The 16,569-nt window shown below is 40.8% G+C and overlaps 1 protein-coding gene across 2 annotated transcripts; it reads right to left on the minus strand.

Moving 5' to 3' along the window:
- Nucleotides 1-15,948, minus strand: rab39bb (RAB39B, member RAS oncogene family b). Of its 2 annotated transcripts, none has more exons than XM_071459843.1 (4): nucleotides 15,357-15,948; nucleotides 11,720-11,988; nucleotides 6,478-6,658; nucleotides 1-4,317 (listed from the first exon to the last, which is right to left on the minus strand). In XM_071459843.1, the coding sequence occupies exons 2-4, from the start codon at nucleotides 11,932-11,934 to the stop codon at nucleotides 4,072-4,074; spliced, it is 642 nt and encodes a 213-aa protein (XP_071315944.1). In that variant the 5' UTR covers nucleotides 11,935-11,988; nucleotides 15,357-15,948; the 3' UTR covers nucleotides 1-4,071. The 2 variants fall into 2 exon arrangements, with proteins under 2 accessions (XP_071315944.1, XP_071315943.1); XM_071459842.1 differs by having other exon boundaries at nucleotides 11,720-11,992; nucleotides 15,357-15,938.
- Between the last annotated feature and the right edge of the window lie 621 nt (nucleotides 15,949-16,569).

Raw genomic sequence — 16,569 nt, forward strand, 5'->3', positions numbered from 1 at the left:
TTTTAGATAATCTGCATTTTATTTGTAGCTATAGGAACTGTAGGAATAGTAGGAATAGTTTGACATTGTGGGAAATAATGTTACACTTTTTCACTTTCTTGCTGAGAGTTAAATAAGATTAATACCACTCTCATGTCTGTACACTAAGTATGAAGCTACAGCCAGCGGCTGGTTAGCTTAGCTTAGCATAAAGAGTGGAAACAAGGGGGACACCGGCAGCATGGATCTAGTACAGATTAAACAAAGAAGATATTAAGTCTTAATTAGTGAGCTTTAGAGGTGCTGGTCGATAGATCTTGTTACTGCCGCTTTTACCAGTCTGGAAACAAGCTGCTGGTTGTAGCTTCACATTTATCCTACACACACACGAGAGTGGTATCGATCTTCTCACCTTAACTCTCAGCACGAAGTTTGTGTTTCCCAAAATGTGACTACTGTGTTTCTTTAAGACAATATTTCAGAGTGGAAGCGAAATATTACAGAGCTTGGACATTAGACTTAGTGCTGTACAGTAGAGCAGATCTACCAGCTGCTGGAGAAGGAGTCTTGGCGGCCTGTAAGGAGGAGACTGCATCCACACCCAACCCACACAAACTTTAACACTTCTGAACTATCTACTCCAAGATGGCCGCTTGGGAACACGTAAAGGTGCCTCAGGAGAAAGCACTGCGGATGAAACAGCAAGTTAGAGAAACGAAAACAGACCCTCACTGTCGAATCTCAAAAACACAAGGGCATCAGGAAGAACTCTTTAATTCCTGGGAGAACTTTTCTGTCTAGCAACAGCATTTGACACACTTCAGTGAAGAATAACGCAGCGTGTATAGCCATGGAAATGGATTATCATTAGAATAATTTCCTATCAAGACTCATCATCAAAGCTTTTTAAGGAGAAAAAGTTGTGTTGCTTTTACTGGAAATGTTTCTAATTCACACATTCACACATTTATTACATGATGGTGTGAAAATCTCACCTTTTCCGCTACGGTTACATTCATGTAAAAATTAAATGACACACACAAAACTCTTTGGAAACATGTTAAAAGAAGGCGTACAGTGTGAGCAAATGAAGCACTCACAGTATCCTCACTGCCCTACAGAGGACTGTAATTATTGATTACTCGATAAATAAATTTTAAAAATAAATAAGTCTTGTATTCATTGAAGTAATGTCCTGTACTGCAAATGATGTTGGATTGCAGATCAGATTAGAAGTTAAAAAGAGTTTTAAAACAATTTTTTTTCCTACACCTACAGTAGCATCTCAATCAGACAAATTCATTTCTTCATATTGAGAGAGGGAGGAGCAAACACTTAAAATGGGGATTCTGCAAAATGATAAATATCTAGATGCACACTAAGCCATTCACTTAATTGTGGTACATAATTTAAGGTACATTTAATTGCTAACAACAGTGTCTTTCTGTTCCTTCTCTATTAAAATGAGGTTAATTTATTGAAATGCAGCAAATGCAACCAAATATATATGTCAGGGTAAACAGATCAATATATTTGGTCCAGTGTTGATTTCATAAGAATATGCAGTAGATTACTGGTGTTGAACAAGCAGCAGATGAGTCATCTGCTGATTTTGATTGACCTTTTTTTTCTTCTTTCATCCGTCCCTGTTCCATGTCTCCCGGTCTCCCAGCCAATGTCACAGTATGATACACTATCACATTTAGTTTTCCTTGCACTTAAAGGACCACCAGTAACTGGTCTGAAATAATAACGTTAATGTAACAATAAAATAATTGCACACTTTAAAGGAATAGGAAATGCGCTCATTTATACGCTTAGATGAGAAGAGCCGTGGTTTAGCATAGCTTAGCGAAAAGACTGGAGGCAGGGGGAAACAGCTAGCCTGGCTCGGTTCAAAGGTAACACAATTCACCAACCGCTAATGATCATTTATATATTGTTTGATTAATTGGTACAAAAATTGAAGTGTAAAAAGAACAATTTGCCATTTTAGCATGGGTTATGTTCCAGACCGTCTCAGCTGGTTTTTTCTTGCAACCACTCACAGAGCCCAGCTAGCTGTTTCCCCCCATCTCAAGTCTTTGTGCTAAGCTAAGCTAACCGGCTGCTGGAGGTAGCTTCTTACTTAGTGTGTAGACATGAGAATGGTGTTGATCTTTTCATTCAACTCTCCACCAGAAAGCCAATAAGCCAATCATTTCCCAACATGTCACACTATTCCTTTAAAAAATGAACACATCAGGCAGAAAACTGTGTTTTAAACCATCAAACATCCCAGTAAGCATTGATTTTGGCATCTAGGTCAATATTAGTTTAAAACTGGGCTAAATGTGGTTGAAAAGTGTTTTTTCTAGGTTACATATAACTATGTTTCAACAGTCTCACTGACTACACCTTGAAATAGTTGAAATGATGCTGAAACTTGGCATTTTTCATCAATTTTGGACATTTATATACAAAACAACTAACCAATTAATCAAGATAATAATATATATATCATCATGTAAATGATCATTAGTTGCAGCCTTAGTTGAAACAACAGCTTTATGCAATATAGAGGTATTTAAACCAAATTTAAACCAGTTTTAATCAAGACATCTGCTACAGCCAATCAGTGAAACCACAACTACTGTTTCCCCTTGCACTGCTTTAATAGCTTTAACTATTGAAACTCCAAAGTTATCATGGTGGTTACATTCACCTGTAACTTTGGAAAGCATTAAACTGAAAATAAAAGTTTAATGTCATATTACACTTGCGCACACACACATAAAAAAGGCATGTAAACCACTCGCTCAGAACAAAACTTAATCTTGTAATCTCCCTGTGCCTCTATCTGTGTTGGGTTGATTTAATGCCTGTCAATTGGACCTTCTTTGCTTTACTATGTTGTGGTACAGTTCTGTCCATATGCGTGCATTGTGGGTAATGTGGTTCATCAAGTTACCTTCTGAGTGGTATGGTCCCCCTCAGTTTGTTTTGCCTTTGAGAAATAAATTATCTCCAGTTTGCTTATTTGCACCCTTCAAATGTCCCAAATGAAACTCCACAGTTAAGGTGGACTTGCCTATAAAGGTGCTTTGTGGCTGCAACATTCTTGCTAGTCCACCTTAACAAGTCCATAGTTAAAGGCAGACAATTAGAAGTTGTTAAGCTAGTCCATCAAGTCCACCTCGGTCAGTTCAGCTGTACACATTGTCTCTTCCTGCTTAAGGAGTCCATTAGGAACTGGATGGGTGACTGTTATGTTTTAGTGCGGTATTTAGCAGAATGATAGTGGATATAACCATAATGTCAATGTCATTGAGCTCACTGGAGGCCCAATTTGTTCCACAGAGAAATAATCTGGTCTCTGGTAACAAAATAAAGGCTTCGGGAAGGAAATCTGCCTTTCCTTGTTAAAATGAGGACCTCCAGGACTCCTCCATTGAGCTCTGATAGTGGAATGTGGAGCAAGTTGTCAGCACAAGAGAAACGCAATTCTTGTTAACAAGGGAGGTTTAATCTAAAGGTGCTGACTAAAATGTTTCGAATGATATGTGCTAGGATGTTGGACAAAAAAACGTAAAGGTGATCGTTTTGTATGTGATCATGTAATTGCATATTGGAGAAGAGGAGAAGGTGAAGAAGTAGTGGGGGGAGAGGTGAAGTAAGAGATGATGAGAGAAAGAAAGATGACAAGTCAAGAGCGTCATCTCACTTTGGCGAAGAACTAAAATGGATCCTCTTTCTAAGGCCTTTCTAATTCTTTCAGGGAGGGATTTTCAGGCAAGAAGCCCATAACAAAACTAAAGGATTTAAATCATGGGAGCCCTCGCAAGTAAATGAGCATCTGTGATCCTTCCTCCCCGACAAATAAAATGTATTTAGAAATGGGCACAAGCCACCCATGTTTAAGGTGTTCTTTGCCGCCTTCTACCATCCATTTCATTGAAACTCTTCAAACATCCCCTTCTGGATTCAGTCTGAAGAAAGAACAACAGAGGTTTGCCAGTCAGAGGGCCAACACTTCAGTCCGTCAGCCACTCCCCTCTGAATCCTCCCCTCTCCTTTTCACCTTCAGTCCTATCGTTCAAAACTCTTTCCAGATCAACAGAGACAGCGGCGATCACTCTTGGTCACTTCCTCGGAGGAGTGAACCACGTTGGGGACAAACCCACTCTTCACGCCCTCCCATCCCTCCTGGATTGTGATGTCACCAGACCGCACCAAGGCGAAGATGTCTCTGGTCAGCTCAGTGAAGGCGTGCTCCACATTGATGGCATCACGGGCCGACGTCTCAATGTAGCGCATCCCGTACGCTCCTGCCAACTTCTCTGCCTCCTGGCGGGTCACCTAGAAGATCAAATCACATAAGATGTGGAAACTGGGCAGGGAAGAGCTAGTAGATATAGCATACTCTCTGAGAACCTCGGCAGAAGTTCTGAGATCTTAAATCCAGGTCGTCAGGAAATGTCCGTCACAAACTACGGCAATTTCACAGAAAATAATTCAAGTAAACCAAAGGGTAGCTGAGACTGATGGGGTGTGAGTGAGAACTTATATATAGTAAGAAAGTCCGGAAGAAGGTCCTGTCTGATCAAATATCAAGACAGCAATGTACTTTGTTCCTGTTGTCCAGGCTGACCTCAAGTAAACCTGTCTAGAACTTGTTTGTGCCAGACCAATACCACCTCCCTCTAAAGGCTCTTGGTGTGGTTGTTTTAGTCTGCGTGTTAGTACCATTCTTATTTTCAAATCTCCTCAAATGAATTGTACCAAGAAGGAAAATGAACCTGAGTCCCAATTCATGCATTTCTATTTGCCTCATCACTGCATCTCAAGAACAGATTTTTTTTTTAATTAATCAGATTAAGGATTTAAACAATGGTTTTGCTTGAGACGCAATTTTCAACAACACAACACAAACCCCACCCAATTGTTCCTGAGTTATCAGGAAGTATGGAGCAGACATTTCTGAGGCCAGGAACTATGGCAGAGCCACTTAGTTTAGACCCTGGTTCATGAGTACTTCAAAAGGTTCCTGGAAACTTGAAAAAATTCCAGGAGTGGAAAAAGGCTTTTAGGCTGTGTTTATACAATGATATGAAGGCTTGATGGCAGTCCTGTTTTTAGGATTTATAGTTCAGTATCACATTTCATAAAAAAACATAACTGTAAATTTCCCTTTATACGTCTCAAAAGAATACAACACATTGTGGACAACTGTGCTAATCTTAACAGCAAAGTATCAATTTACATACCGATACCTCTGACTATGTTTACATTATGTTGACTTTCCCTAGTGGCTATATAGCCAGAGTTATAGAGTTTAGACTAGAACTAAAATCAGGATAGTTTAGTGTGTCACACTGAAATAACACAAAACATAATTTATGTCTTTGAAAGGCATGCTTGTGGTACATTAAACCGTGTTTTGTGGACCACTTCTTCTCCAATAGCTCCCCATGATAGAGCCAGTTATAGCTACTTGTCTGAGGAATATTAATGTCGGACTAAAATGTCACAAATAAAAGCCAATAAACACCAACAAACCTTTTTATTCTATTTTATGGTGGATCCATCACAAACCCTACTAAGGTTTTGTTCACATGGCAACCCTTTATTTATAGATATTTAGATTTATGTCATGGTCATGTAATGTTGGCAGCAGGCAGAAGAGGAATATAGACATAAAGATGAAGTGAGCAGGTAAAAGTAAGCAGTTAGGAGCCTACTACAAAACAAATTGTTTTATGTTTGCCTGAATACAACATCCTGCTCTAAGTGAGGGGATACTTGCACAGAACAATGTATAATTGAAGTTTTTTTCATCTAGGACACTTTATTCCAAAGTGTCAGAAATGTGTTTTTGATATTGCAACGCTAAGTGCATTAATGCATTCACTAAATGTGTGAGCAAAATTGCAAAATAGCATCTCTGCATCTTGATTGTGCTGAAATAAGCCAGACTGGACACTCAGAGACTGATAAAAATCATCTGGCAACATTATAACATCGCCAAGACTGAACAAAAACATCAAATCGTCTGCACTGAGTAGCTTCACTTAGATTTTTGAGATGATGCCAGCTAAGCAGCTAGAAAATTAGCCCTCTACAGTAAGTGATGAGAGACAGTAGATCAACATCAGGATGAAGTGGCTAAGACCGGAAACTTTACATTATTTCCGTGTTTGATTTGATTTTAATCTTGCCGAGACACTGTTGTGCAGAGCGCTTTGCTGTGTAATCCTGATTTTCAGTGGTGATATTTTTGCTTTCTGTCTGCCAGCTGCCCCAGGAGAATTAAACAACCAGTGACGGCTCGCCTCTGATCCAAATGTGTGCTGTTCTAAATGTGAACGAAAGGTTATTTTTAAAACTGCACACTTTAATAAACTGTATATTATGTAACATTCAAAACAGGAATTATCCTCAGCAACAATCTTTAACACAACAAAGCCTTCTCAGACATTGCTCTCTTCATATTTCAATTTAGCTTTATATGTTACACACCTGGCGCTGTGACTCCAGGTCACACTTGTGGCCAACCAGTAGGAAGACAATGCTGTGGGGTTGGACGTGGCTACGAGCCTCCTCCAGCCAATCGTGGACGTTCTGGAAGGAGCGGCGATTGGTGATGTCAAACAGGAGGAGCCCGCCCACAGAGTTACGGTAGTAAGCCCTGGTGATGGACCTGCAGAGAATGTAAAATGGAGGGAAAGGTTAAGATTAGAGCAATTCATCTGCAACGGACAATAAAAGCTGTGCTCACATTTCAGCCGATGATGTCTGTTGCCGACTTTTTAAAGGGGTTATTTGTACGTTTTTTTCTGCCACTGAATGTGGTTCCTTGCTTTGAGCTAGTGGTGGTGTTTGTTGTTTGACAAGAGCTTCAGCCATCGTTGTCTTTACGAGGGTTCATGCCCTCTGAGCAGGGCTACTTCGTCAGGCGAGACTGAAATTTGATGCTGAACTGGCAACGCTTTGTACCAGACTGGTAAATAAACAGCTGCTAATGCTAACGCTCATGCTTATGTACTTACTCCATACTTGATATCATGCTAGAAAAGACAGAAGTAGGATTGTTCCTAATGCAGCAGAACTACAGTATTTCTAGTGTTAGGAAAGATAAGACGGAGGTTAAATGTATGCTGTAGTGTTTGTTTGCAGCTAGGAAAATGTTCTTTGGCCTAGTAAGTAAAACTGGGTTCGATTTCCACAGTAAGCTGGTGTTACGGCACCGTGTTGTTCCTGGTGCCTTTTGTCTTTTCTTGTCCTGTCTCTCCTCTAACTCCACCCACGCTGTTCCCAGCCAAGCCTCCACGAGATGCACCTGGCCAGTGACGGTTTAAAAGCTCGGGGGCCAGCATCAGGAGCGAGAGGCCGAGCATGGGGACTGCTATTCCTGACTGGCCCTCAGCCTGGGGTTTATGTGTTGCTTGGTTGATCTGTCCTTACTTGATGTTTTCTGTAGCCTTGATTTGGTGTCTGGTTATTTGTATATATATTTATATTTGTGTTAAATAAACTGTGGATTCTGTTGTTTTTATAAGAGTCTTGTTGGTTCGATGTGGGGTTCTGGTGGGGCGTAACACTAGTTAGCCGGACACACTAACATCTGCAGGCTACATTAGAACAGACAAACACATAAACGTCCATTCCTTGCACTTTTGCTCTTGGATTTTTGGTGTTTGAAAGGAAAAGAATAAGGTTAATCTAAGGTCAAGATACAGAGACGGAGAGTAAGCAAAATTCAGTGAAAAGGATAATTAGAGACAAACCCGGGGGAAAATCTAATCAGGGACAGAAACAGATGACAGAAGGTGTGAAAGAAGGAGAAAAGGCAGAAGTCATAGAGGTGTCAGGAGCTAAGAAGGTGAGAATAAACCAGATGGAGAGGGGATGTTGGAGATAGCTGGGTATGAAAAAATATGCCTGAAATGGTAACCTGGATAGTTTTGCATGTGATTGTGAACTTTATTTGTTTAGATTACATAAACAGAGAATTTTTTTGGTTTCATGCATTAATCCAATTTAAGTAGGGGCTATTTAAAAAAAAAAAAAAAGAAAATGTTTCCAAATGTCAAAATAACTAAAAAGCACAAATAGAGCACAGTCATACACAGTCTTACTTCCCTTCGTAGCAATTGCTTTGGTTTATCCAATTTTGATTTCAATCAGTTTTCTTATCAGCATCTTGATTAATTTAAACTAAAACTGAAATGGAATTTATCAGCACAATTACTAACTGTACATCCAGAGGTAACTTTGATGCAATAATATCAATATCAGCCTTTAAACGCCAACATCAGCTGAGCCCAAGCGGAAACTAGAAACGGGGGTTTGGATTTTACGTAACTACTTCACCACTGCAGTCTGACTGGGAGGAGAAGTGCTGCTAGATTTTGACAAGATGTGACATCCCGAATGCGCACAAACACACACCCAACCCTGCGAGGCGTCTATCTTCCCACCATTATCCTCGCAGAGAGAACGACAACACAAATATAACGAGAAGCCAAATTATGGGTTTGAGGCAGAGACGGAAAGAGAGACGTGTCAAGAAAGAGGAATAAAGGGGGAGGATTAGCTGACGGAGAGGATGCGGTGAGGGAGGAGGAGTAGGTGGCGAAAAATCAGAACCAGCAAGTGATTCATTTGATTCGACGCACACAAACACACATGTATATTTATGGAAGGAAGGACCACATAGATGAAACGACAGTGACTAAGAAGTCGTCAGTACAGAAGAAGGGAACAGATGATGTTCAAAAACAAAAAACAAAAAAACCCAATGTGTCACAAAATCGCAAATTATCTAAAAATGTCCGTTTGCAAAGCGACAGCCTTGAGAAACTTGAACCACTAAATTAATACCACATCACAAGAGAAATGGCGACACAAGAGTGACCACTTGTAACACAATTCAGTTAAAATCCTTGTTTAATGCTGGTTTAATGTTGTAAGCGGACCTTTGTTTTTCATTTTCTCTATGTCTAACCAAATTATATACATGTATTGATACCATATATGTGATGAGACTGTAGTCTCCAGCAGTTTAATTGTGACTTTTCTTACAAAATGAAAGAATAATGCCATTGAAGCCACGTTTGCTTCAGGAAATATGTAGAAATAAATGTAAGTATCTATATATATAAGGTATAAGCTATACGTTGTTGTTGTTTGTTTGGTTTTTTTTAAACAGTGGCTGAGAAACACAGTGAAGAGCTAATTTCTGAGTGAGTACAACTGACTTGATTTACGTTAAAGTTGATCAGAGTGAAAAACATGAACGCTTCAGGCTGTATGAGGACTGTCGTATGAAACACACCAGCACAGATTCCGCTTTTCTCCACATGGTGGATATCTCATCTAACACTGCCCTTTAGAAAAAGAGGTGAAACAGAGGGCGAGCGCTGCCCTCCCTGCATGAAGTGACTCTTCTGTTCCCATCCTGTGCTGTTACGGAGAAAAATGATCGGATCACGGGTTTATTTGTAAGAAACGCTCCGACTTCTCATCAAAATGGCCCCTCGGTGTTTTGCATTGTGGATGAAAAAAATGCTCTGATGAATCCTTCGGTCTCAGAGGGACATGTCACTGTTGCCATGGAGACGGTAATCATGCTGACAGGTGAGACCAGTCCCCTTCTGTCAAGGTGATGAGTGTGTGTGATGATGTATATATGCAGCACATCATTGTGGCTTTATCATATCCCTCCTTATTCATAGTGTTCTTATAGGGAAACATTTGCATTTTAGCCATTCAGTTAAATGTAATTCACACTGTGATAATGTTGGAGCTCCTTGTCTTTTATAGGACATGTTGCTTTAAAAAAAAGTCCTTCACTGTCTCTTTTTTTAATAGTTTTTTGTTTCCTAGCTCCACTTTTGTTTTATGACATTGTTTGCGATTTTTTTTTAATGTGTGTTTTATTTGTTTGTTTTGTTGCTGTTTTAATTTAATTTAATAGCTCCTTTCTTAATGGTGCCGTAGATTTGTTTCAATTTTTTGCTTTCCTCTCTAAAGCATTTTCTAACACTGTTTTGAAAGGTGCTGCATAAATAAAGTTTATTAATATATTATAGCATTTTACATTACAACTCAGTAAAAGCGGGGGAATAACGCAATGATATCTCGGGGAAAACATGGTCTACTCTGACAATTACAGAGGCAGGGGTCTGGTAATGTTTCGAGACCATTTGTAAAGGTTACAATAAGTATGAGGGGTAAACAGGGTTGTGGCAATAAAAGAAGATATTTCAAGACAATGATGAAGCACAATATCTCAATGATAACTTCATAATAACAGATTAACAAGATAATTCTAACAAAAACTTAAAGGTCCCCTGTTTTTGTAAATAAAAGTTAGGCTGTAAGTGAGCTGTAATGTACAGTTTTTCACACACACCTTATCACACCCACCCTCTAAAATACCTTTCCCTTTAAGCATTAACACAATTTGAAATTACTTCTACAGCGTGAAACTGAACCACGTTTGAGTTTAGAGTCCCCTTAAGACCCAAAAACAAGTGTAGCCTATTTTAGAGGCTGGATCACCTGAGATACTAAAGCACACACTTGTGAATTTCAGGTATTAAGAACACTTGGAGGCGTTTACTCGTTAGAAACAACCCCTCAGGTCGTTTTTCAGCTTGTATCACCTCAAACCTCATTTAAATAACAGCTTATCTTTTGTGCAGGAAAACAAATTAGTTCCAGGTAGCAATTCAAGTTTTCAGGCCTCCAGGCTATTTGCTTAATTTCTGGGCACTAACAAGTGTTCCCTATACTAATCATCCAATTTCTCCGTTTTTGTTTCGTTTAGACACTGAATTTAGACGATGTTAAGAAGTTTTTACTATAGATAAATGCATCATTTATTTACATCTTTAAAAACAGAAAAATTGTTGCATTTTGTCTACATTTAGACATTTACTAAAATGGCAGTTCTCCGACACTTTCTGTGTGGTGGCAGCTGTTAATCAGATATCTAATCCGTCTAATCTTGTAATAATGTGATGCTTTATTGATCTCTACGAGAAAATTCAATTTTTTTCACTCTCCACCCGCCAACAAAGAGGGCAGAGGTCAGCTAGATGAAAGGAAGTCTATCCATTTCCCAGTTCTGTGCAGCAGCTGGTCTCTTTACCATCTGTGGTGCATTTCCCAGAGATCACCAGTCCGTTGAGCGCCATAAGACCTAACATGACGTGTTTCCCTTACGTTTTTGAGCTGTCAAAATTTGAGTTTCTCTTTTATTTGTCAGGCAGCTGCTGGTGCTGCTCTCCCTGTGTAATCTCCTCTGCTTTCACAGGAACACACAGTACACCTCCTATTGTGCACAACTGAGCTTTTAACCTGGAACAACGGCAGATGTTCAGTAGTACGAGGTGACGCTTTAACAATGACTGGAAAAGGTAACAAAGAGAAACCTCCAACTCCCATACGTGTAAATAAAACGCTTCTTTGTCTTTATCCCTCTAACAATCTAACTGTATTGATATATTACAAAATATCTTTCAGGTTCATCCTTTACTAACAAAATCTCACCAGCTCCATCATTCACTTATTAGACTTATAACAATGTAAAACTGAACTAATACCTTTAATACATTTTGCTAATAATACTTTTACTTAGAATGTAGTTTTTTTTACTTGTAGAGTATTCACATAGTGTGGTTTTGCTCCACACATGACCATGGTAATGTTGCAGGAGTACATCTGTCTCTCTCATGCACCCGTCCGCCCTCACCTGAAGCGCTCCTGACCCGCGGTGTCCCAGATCTGCAGCTTGATCCGCTTCCCGGGCTCGATCTCCACCAGCCGGGAGAAGAAGTCCACGCCGACGGTGGGGTCCGACACCTGGGCGAAGCGGCCCTCCGTGAACCGCCGGATCAGACACGATTTCCCCACCGTGGAGTCCCCGATGACGATCAGCCGGAACTGATAGAGCCATATCGCCTCCATGACCTGGCCTTCGCCTGTCTGTCGCTCTGCCGGTCCCTGGGTCTGTCTGTCGGTCTGTCTAGTGCGTGTCCGAGAGAGAGAGAGAGAGAGAGAGAGAGAGAGAGAGAGGGATCATTAGATAATTCCTATAGTTTTTAATATATAATATTAGACAACTATATAGGAAGTTGTATTTGTATAGGGGTTTATAATGTAGCCTAGTCTGTGTGGTAGGCCACTCAGTAATAGCTTTATTGTGATATAATGAAGTTTCCTACTTCATAGGAAATGTGCATCTATCACAACATTCCTATGATTTATTTAATATACTTTTACTTTCAACACATCAGTACATGATTGTTTAAAAAGTATCAATAACACAAACACATTGATAGTGGATTTATTATTCCATGTCTTACTTCAGCTCAGTTTTGGGACTACAGTTCCCATGATGCTTTGGGGACGTGAAAAGGATAATGTCGCCATGGATTCAGTGAGTTAACTGTTGTTTACGTTTTGGGAAATTGGCATTACAGTACGCCGAATGAGCTATCAGCAGTTCCTGTTTGTAGTACATCCACGGACGTACACACAACTATCACGTTATTACTTTGACACCAAAGAAAAGTTAAAAACGTGATGATTCTCAGCCAAGTTCTGAAGTTGTAAGGAGCGTCTTTTGTTCATTGATTGCTAAAGCAGATTTATGGACGATTATTCACAAAGAACATCATCACAACGATATCCACCAAAAGTGTAAGTCACACTAAATCTAAAAATGTTTGTCTCATGTACGTGGGTTCAAATTTCACGGAGTTGTGACTCCAAGAAAGAGTGCTACTTTGGACAAATTAAAGCAAACCAGTCCTAAGGTTTTACTTTAGCGATCTGCTTCCAGCTGCCTCTGTTGCAGCTGCTGCTGCTGTTGGCCACGTTGGTAAATCATGTTTTCTGCTCTAAAGCAAAGCATCAGATTTTCTGAACTGATGTGTGTACGTAAAATCCTGATCAATAAAGTAACAAGTAAAGTAACTCAAGCTGTCAAATATTTGTTGTGGAGTATAATACGTCCCTATTAAATTTAGAGAAGCAGCAGTATACAGTACACTTATAAAGTAGCATGAAATGAAAATACACAAGTCAAATATGCTAAAAGTATGTCAGAAGTGTACATCAGGACAGTAACTGAGTAAATACACTGTACTGTTACTTTCCATTGCTGCCTACAGAGACGTCAATAGGGAACTTTTACCCTTAAGATACCTACACATTAAGATTGGTATGGTCTTCTGACACTCAGTAATACATTTATGTATGTAAAAATCCACCATGAATCACTTCAGTCTTTCTGTATCGTTACACTGAAGCTGCTGAATCCAAACACTGCGAAGTCAGAGGGGACAAAAAATATTAAAACAATGCATATTCCTCAACTAATTCTCCTTTGATTCAATCACTGAACTTTAACCTTTAACTGGCTTTTTGCCCACACATCAGCTTCCCCGCCCCTCACACACACATAAATGTCTTACTGTGCTTCATCGTGTTCAGTGCTGGCCTCAGTTAAAACCACGAGATATAAGAGAAAATCCTCTTATGCTTTTCTAGTCACTTGATGGCGTCAACTGATGTTTTAATAAGCCTGCTTTTTTGGATTATTGGCCATAATGCCCTTTTTGATATGAGGCTCTGGCATCTGAATGTTTGACCTTCCAAATAATGAGAGCTATAGTTTGACACCCCAAAGTCCTGTTTACACATTGGGAGATCACTGTTCTTACTCAGCTTTTGTTTGCATTTCTTTTCTCTTACATAATTCTTTAACATTTTTTTTCTGTGGGTTACGATATAGCCAGAGGTGAGAAGTAACTAAGTACATTTACTTCATTACTTCCATTTCTAGCTACTCCCCTACATTTTAGGAAGAAATACTGTACTATTTATTATCTGAGAACTTCATATAGTTCTCAGATAGATATAATTACATTGCGGATTAAGACTTGATTTACAAAATGTATGTTCACCTTTTAAAATACATTTATTTGTTATAGACAAAGTAGCTTCTGCCAGCTCTTCCTTGACCAACAATATAGTAAAACATTGCTGAAATGTTATAGCATCTTTTGTAATATCAATCTGAATGAGGTAATTTGCACTTTTATTGCAAGTATCAAGTAATTTAAGTGTATTTTACTCACAATACTTTTGTACTTTTACTTACAGAAAGGCTCTCAGTACTTACTCCAGCTCTGGCTTTAGCACAGAATAAGTTTATTTACCTCACAGCAAAGAGTCAACAAAAACCTCTCATTGTCTCTAACATGAATGACATGAAATTTGCACGGAGTAAAACTAGTGGAATTGATCTTAAATGCACCAAAGGGAAGCCATAAATATTGATTACATGCTCCCATGCTTGCCTTATATTGATTAGGTTTAACATTTAACAGCTTAAAAAACATTTTTATCTTTATGACTTGTAGCAGATTTTTGTGTTTCAGACAAGAGGAAACAACTCAGCACTTGTGTTTGCTCTCTGAGACCCCAGCTGTGGTCCGACTTGCTTTTCATCTGCTTTATATCTGTGATCGTGTTGACAGTGCTTTATTCTCAGGACAAGATGCCCCAAATCCTAAATAAGTGTGTTTGAATTTCTGATACTGGAGTTAAGTCTAACAGGGAGGAAAAACAATGAAATTATATCCTTATGTAGGACACTGTACTTTGTTCATGCACAGCCAATATAACACAGAAAGCGTGCAATATTCCCTGTTTGGTCCAGTGGGAATTTCTTTATTCCATTTGGTAAATGTGCAAATGATAAGGAAGCATCACCTCTTCAGAGATTGTCTAGGCTCTATCTGCCTCCCTTATCCTCACACCACAGCCATCACTGACCAGGCCATCAGGCGGGCAGGGGGCCAGACACATGCAGCCTCCCATCACCCCCTGCGTGTCTCTGTGGAGCCGGGTTGCGTAGCCCGGTCGGTATGCAAACATTAGTGGCCGAATCCCCGGTGAATAGCAGCCTGATGGGCTCTCACACCGGATGCGTCGGGGGCACTTTGGAGGTCCACCACGTACGGGACACATCGGTGGCTGGACTGGTGCGTTATTTTGAGAAGTGGGCGTTATGATGTGACTTTTCACTGACAGCCTGTTGTACTGAGAAATACTCCAATAGCCTGTTTCATCACCAGGCTCCATGCAGCAAGGCGTAAAAGCAATTAAGATTTAAATGGACTTTGGCTTCTAGCAGGCCCACTCACAAGAGGGCTCAGAGCAGGTTGTTTTCATCGCAGGCTATAAATAGGCCAGTGTACATCACGACAGGGAAAAAAGGCCTGTCGTGTTTTCTGAAGACAGCCCGAGCCACTTTGGGCTCCATGCTGTGATAAATAACAGAAATACAGACTGCAAATAGTAAGATAAAGCAAGCCTACTCGGGGCAGGAGTGGAGTGGACTTTAGGCCGGAATGGCTGCTCAGGACCAGGCTGATGTGGGCTCCATGGCACCGACGAGTCTGGCTGGATCGATCCTCGGGACGCGGCGAAAACACCCGAAGCAGCGACACAACCCTCCGGGAGTCGATGCTCGTCTTCCAGCCCGGTGGCAGAGGCTCGGTGTTGCAGCAGGCCCCTGGAGCCGGGGGCTGGTTTCCTCGTTAATGTCAGGCCCGATCGAGAGCTGAGAGAGAGAGGAGGGGGGGGAGAAAAAAAAAAACCCCGAAGCAGGTGCGAGGAAAAGCGGATCTTTCAGCCCGTGGAGCCGCGGACAGAAAGCGCGACCTCGGCTCGGTTCTCTCCTTCGACGGGACGAGCCGCGGAGGTTTATGAGGACAGGAGGCTCTCTGGCGGAGGGGGACCCCGCGGTGTCATGCCCGTGCTGGCTGAGCGGCTGCGGGTTTGCGCTGCTGATGAAATGGCAGCAGCATCATATAGCCTGACTCATCCCGCATCAGTACCACTACCGTAAAGGACCGCGCAGAGGCGCAACACCGAAGAGCACCCGCTGTGGCCAATACAGGCCGCAGTGGTGGAGTCAGACATGGACAGGTCTGCTGAGGACGTGATCTGCAAGTGGCAAGAGCCTGGATGCATTTCAGTATCTTTAAGTAAACAAACAGGTCGTGATAGAGGGTGAATAAAAGCTTAAATAAGAAGCAGACTGTCCCCATAAAGAATCTCTGCTGAATACAGAGGAGCTCTGTAATGTCACAGTGATTTGTGTCAATGCCACAGCGTTTGTTTTTTATTTCAAGAGTCATCCTGCACAGTTAGTGCAACAAGAGAGAGGCTGCACACTCCCAGAGAAACTGCGCTGGCCGTGTGCGCACGTATCAGCGCGCACACACGGAAGTGGACGCGCTGCAAGGTGGGAGGTGTAGTTTTTACACGTGTAGCAAAGCAGGGGCCTTGTCTGTGTGTGTGTGAGCTGTGTTTTCTACCAAGATGAGTGAGGCAGGTTTTTTTTTTTTTTTTGTTAGTTTAAGCTTCTAAATCCAAAATTTGGATTGAAGGTGAATTTGGATTATTTCAGGTTATAAGAATGAATATTTAAAGATGCTGCATGTGAGGTGGTAGAGGTAACACGGATGCAACAAACTGCTGGTACAACAGTTTTGTCAAGTGGGCAGGACATGACGTTTCAAGTTT

This window comes from Trachinotus anak, unplaced genomic scaffold (genome assembly GCF_046630095.1).
Source record: "Trachinotus anak isolate AG129_WGS33_773 ecotype Australia unplaced genomic scaffold, CSIRO_AGI_Tana_v1 ptg000023l, whole genome shotgun sequence".
NCBI lineage: Eukaryota > Metazoa > Chordata > Actinopteri > Carangiformes > Carangidae > Trachinotus > Trachinotus anak.

Excerpts from the sequence above, each read along its gene's own strand:
- rab39bb (XM_071459843.1), bottom strand. The coding sequence starts at position 11,934 with ATGGAGGCGATATGGCTCTATCAGTTCCGGCTGATCGTCATCGGGGAC. Across the intron at positions 6,659-11,719 it reads GCGGGTCAGGAGCGCTTCAG|GTCCATCACCAGGGCTTACT; the intron begins GTGAGGGCGGAC and ends CATTCTCTGCAG. Across the intron at positions 4,318-6,477 it reads ACCTGGAGTCACAGCGCCAG|GTGACCCGCCAGGAGGCAGA; the intron begins GTGTGTAACATA and ends TTGATCTTCTAG.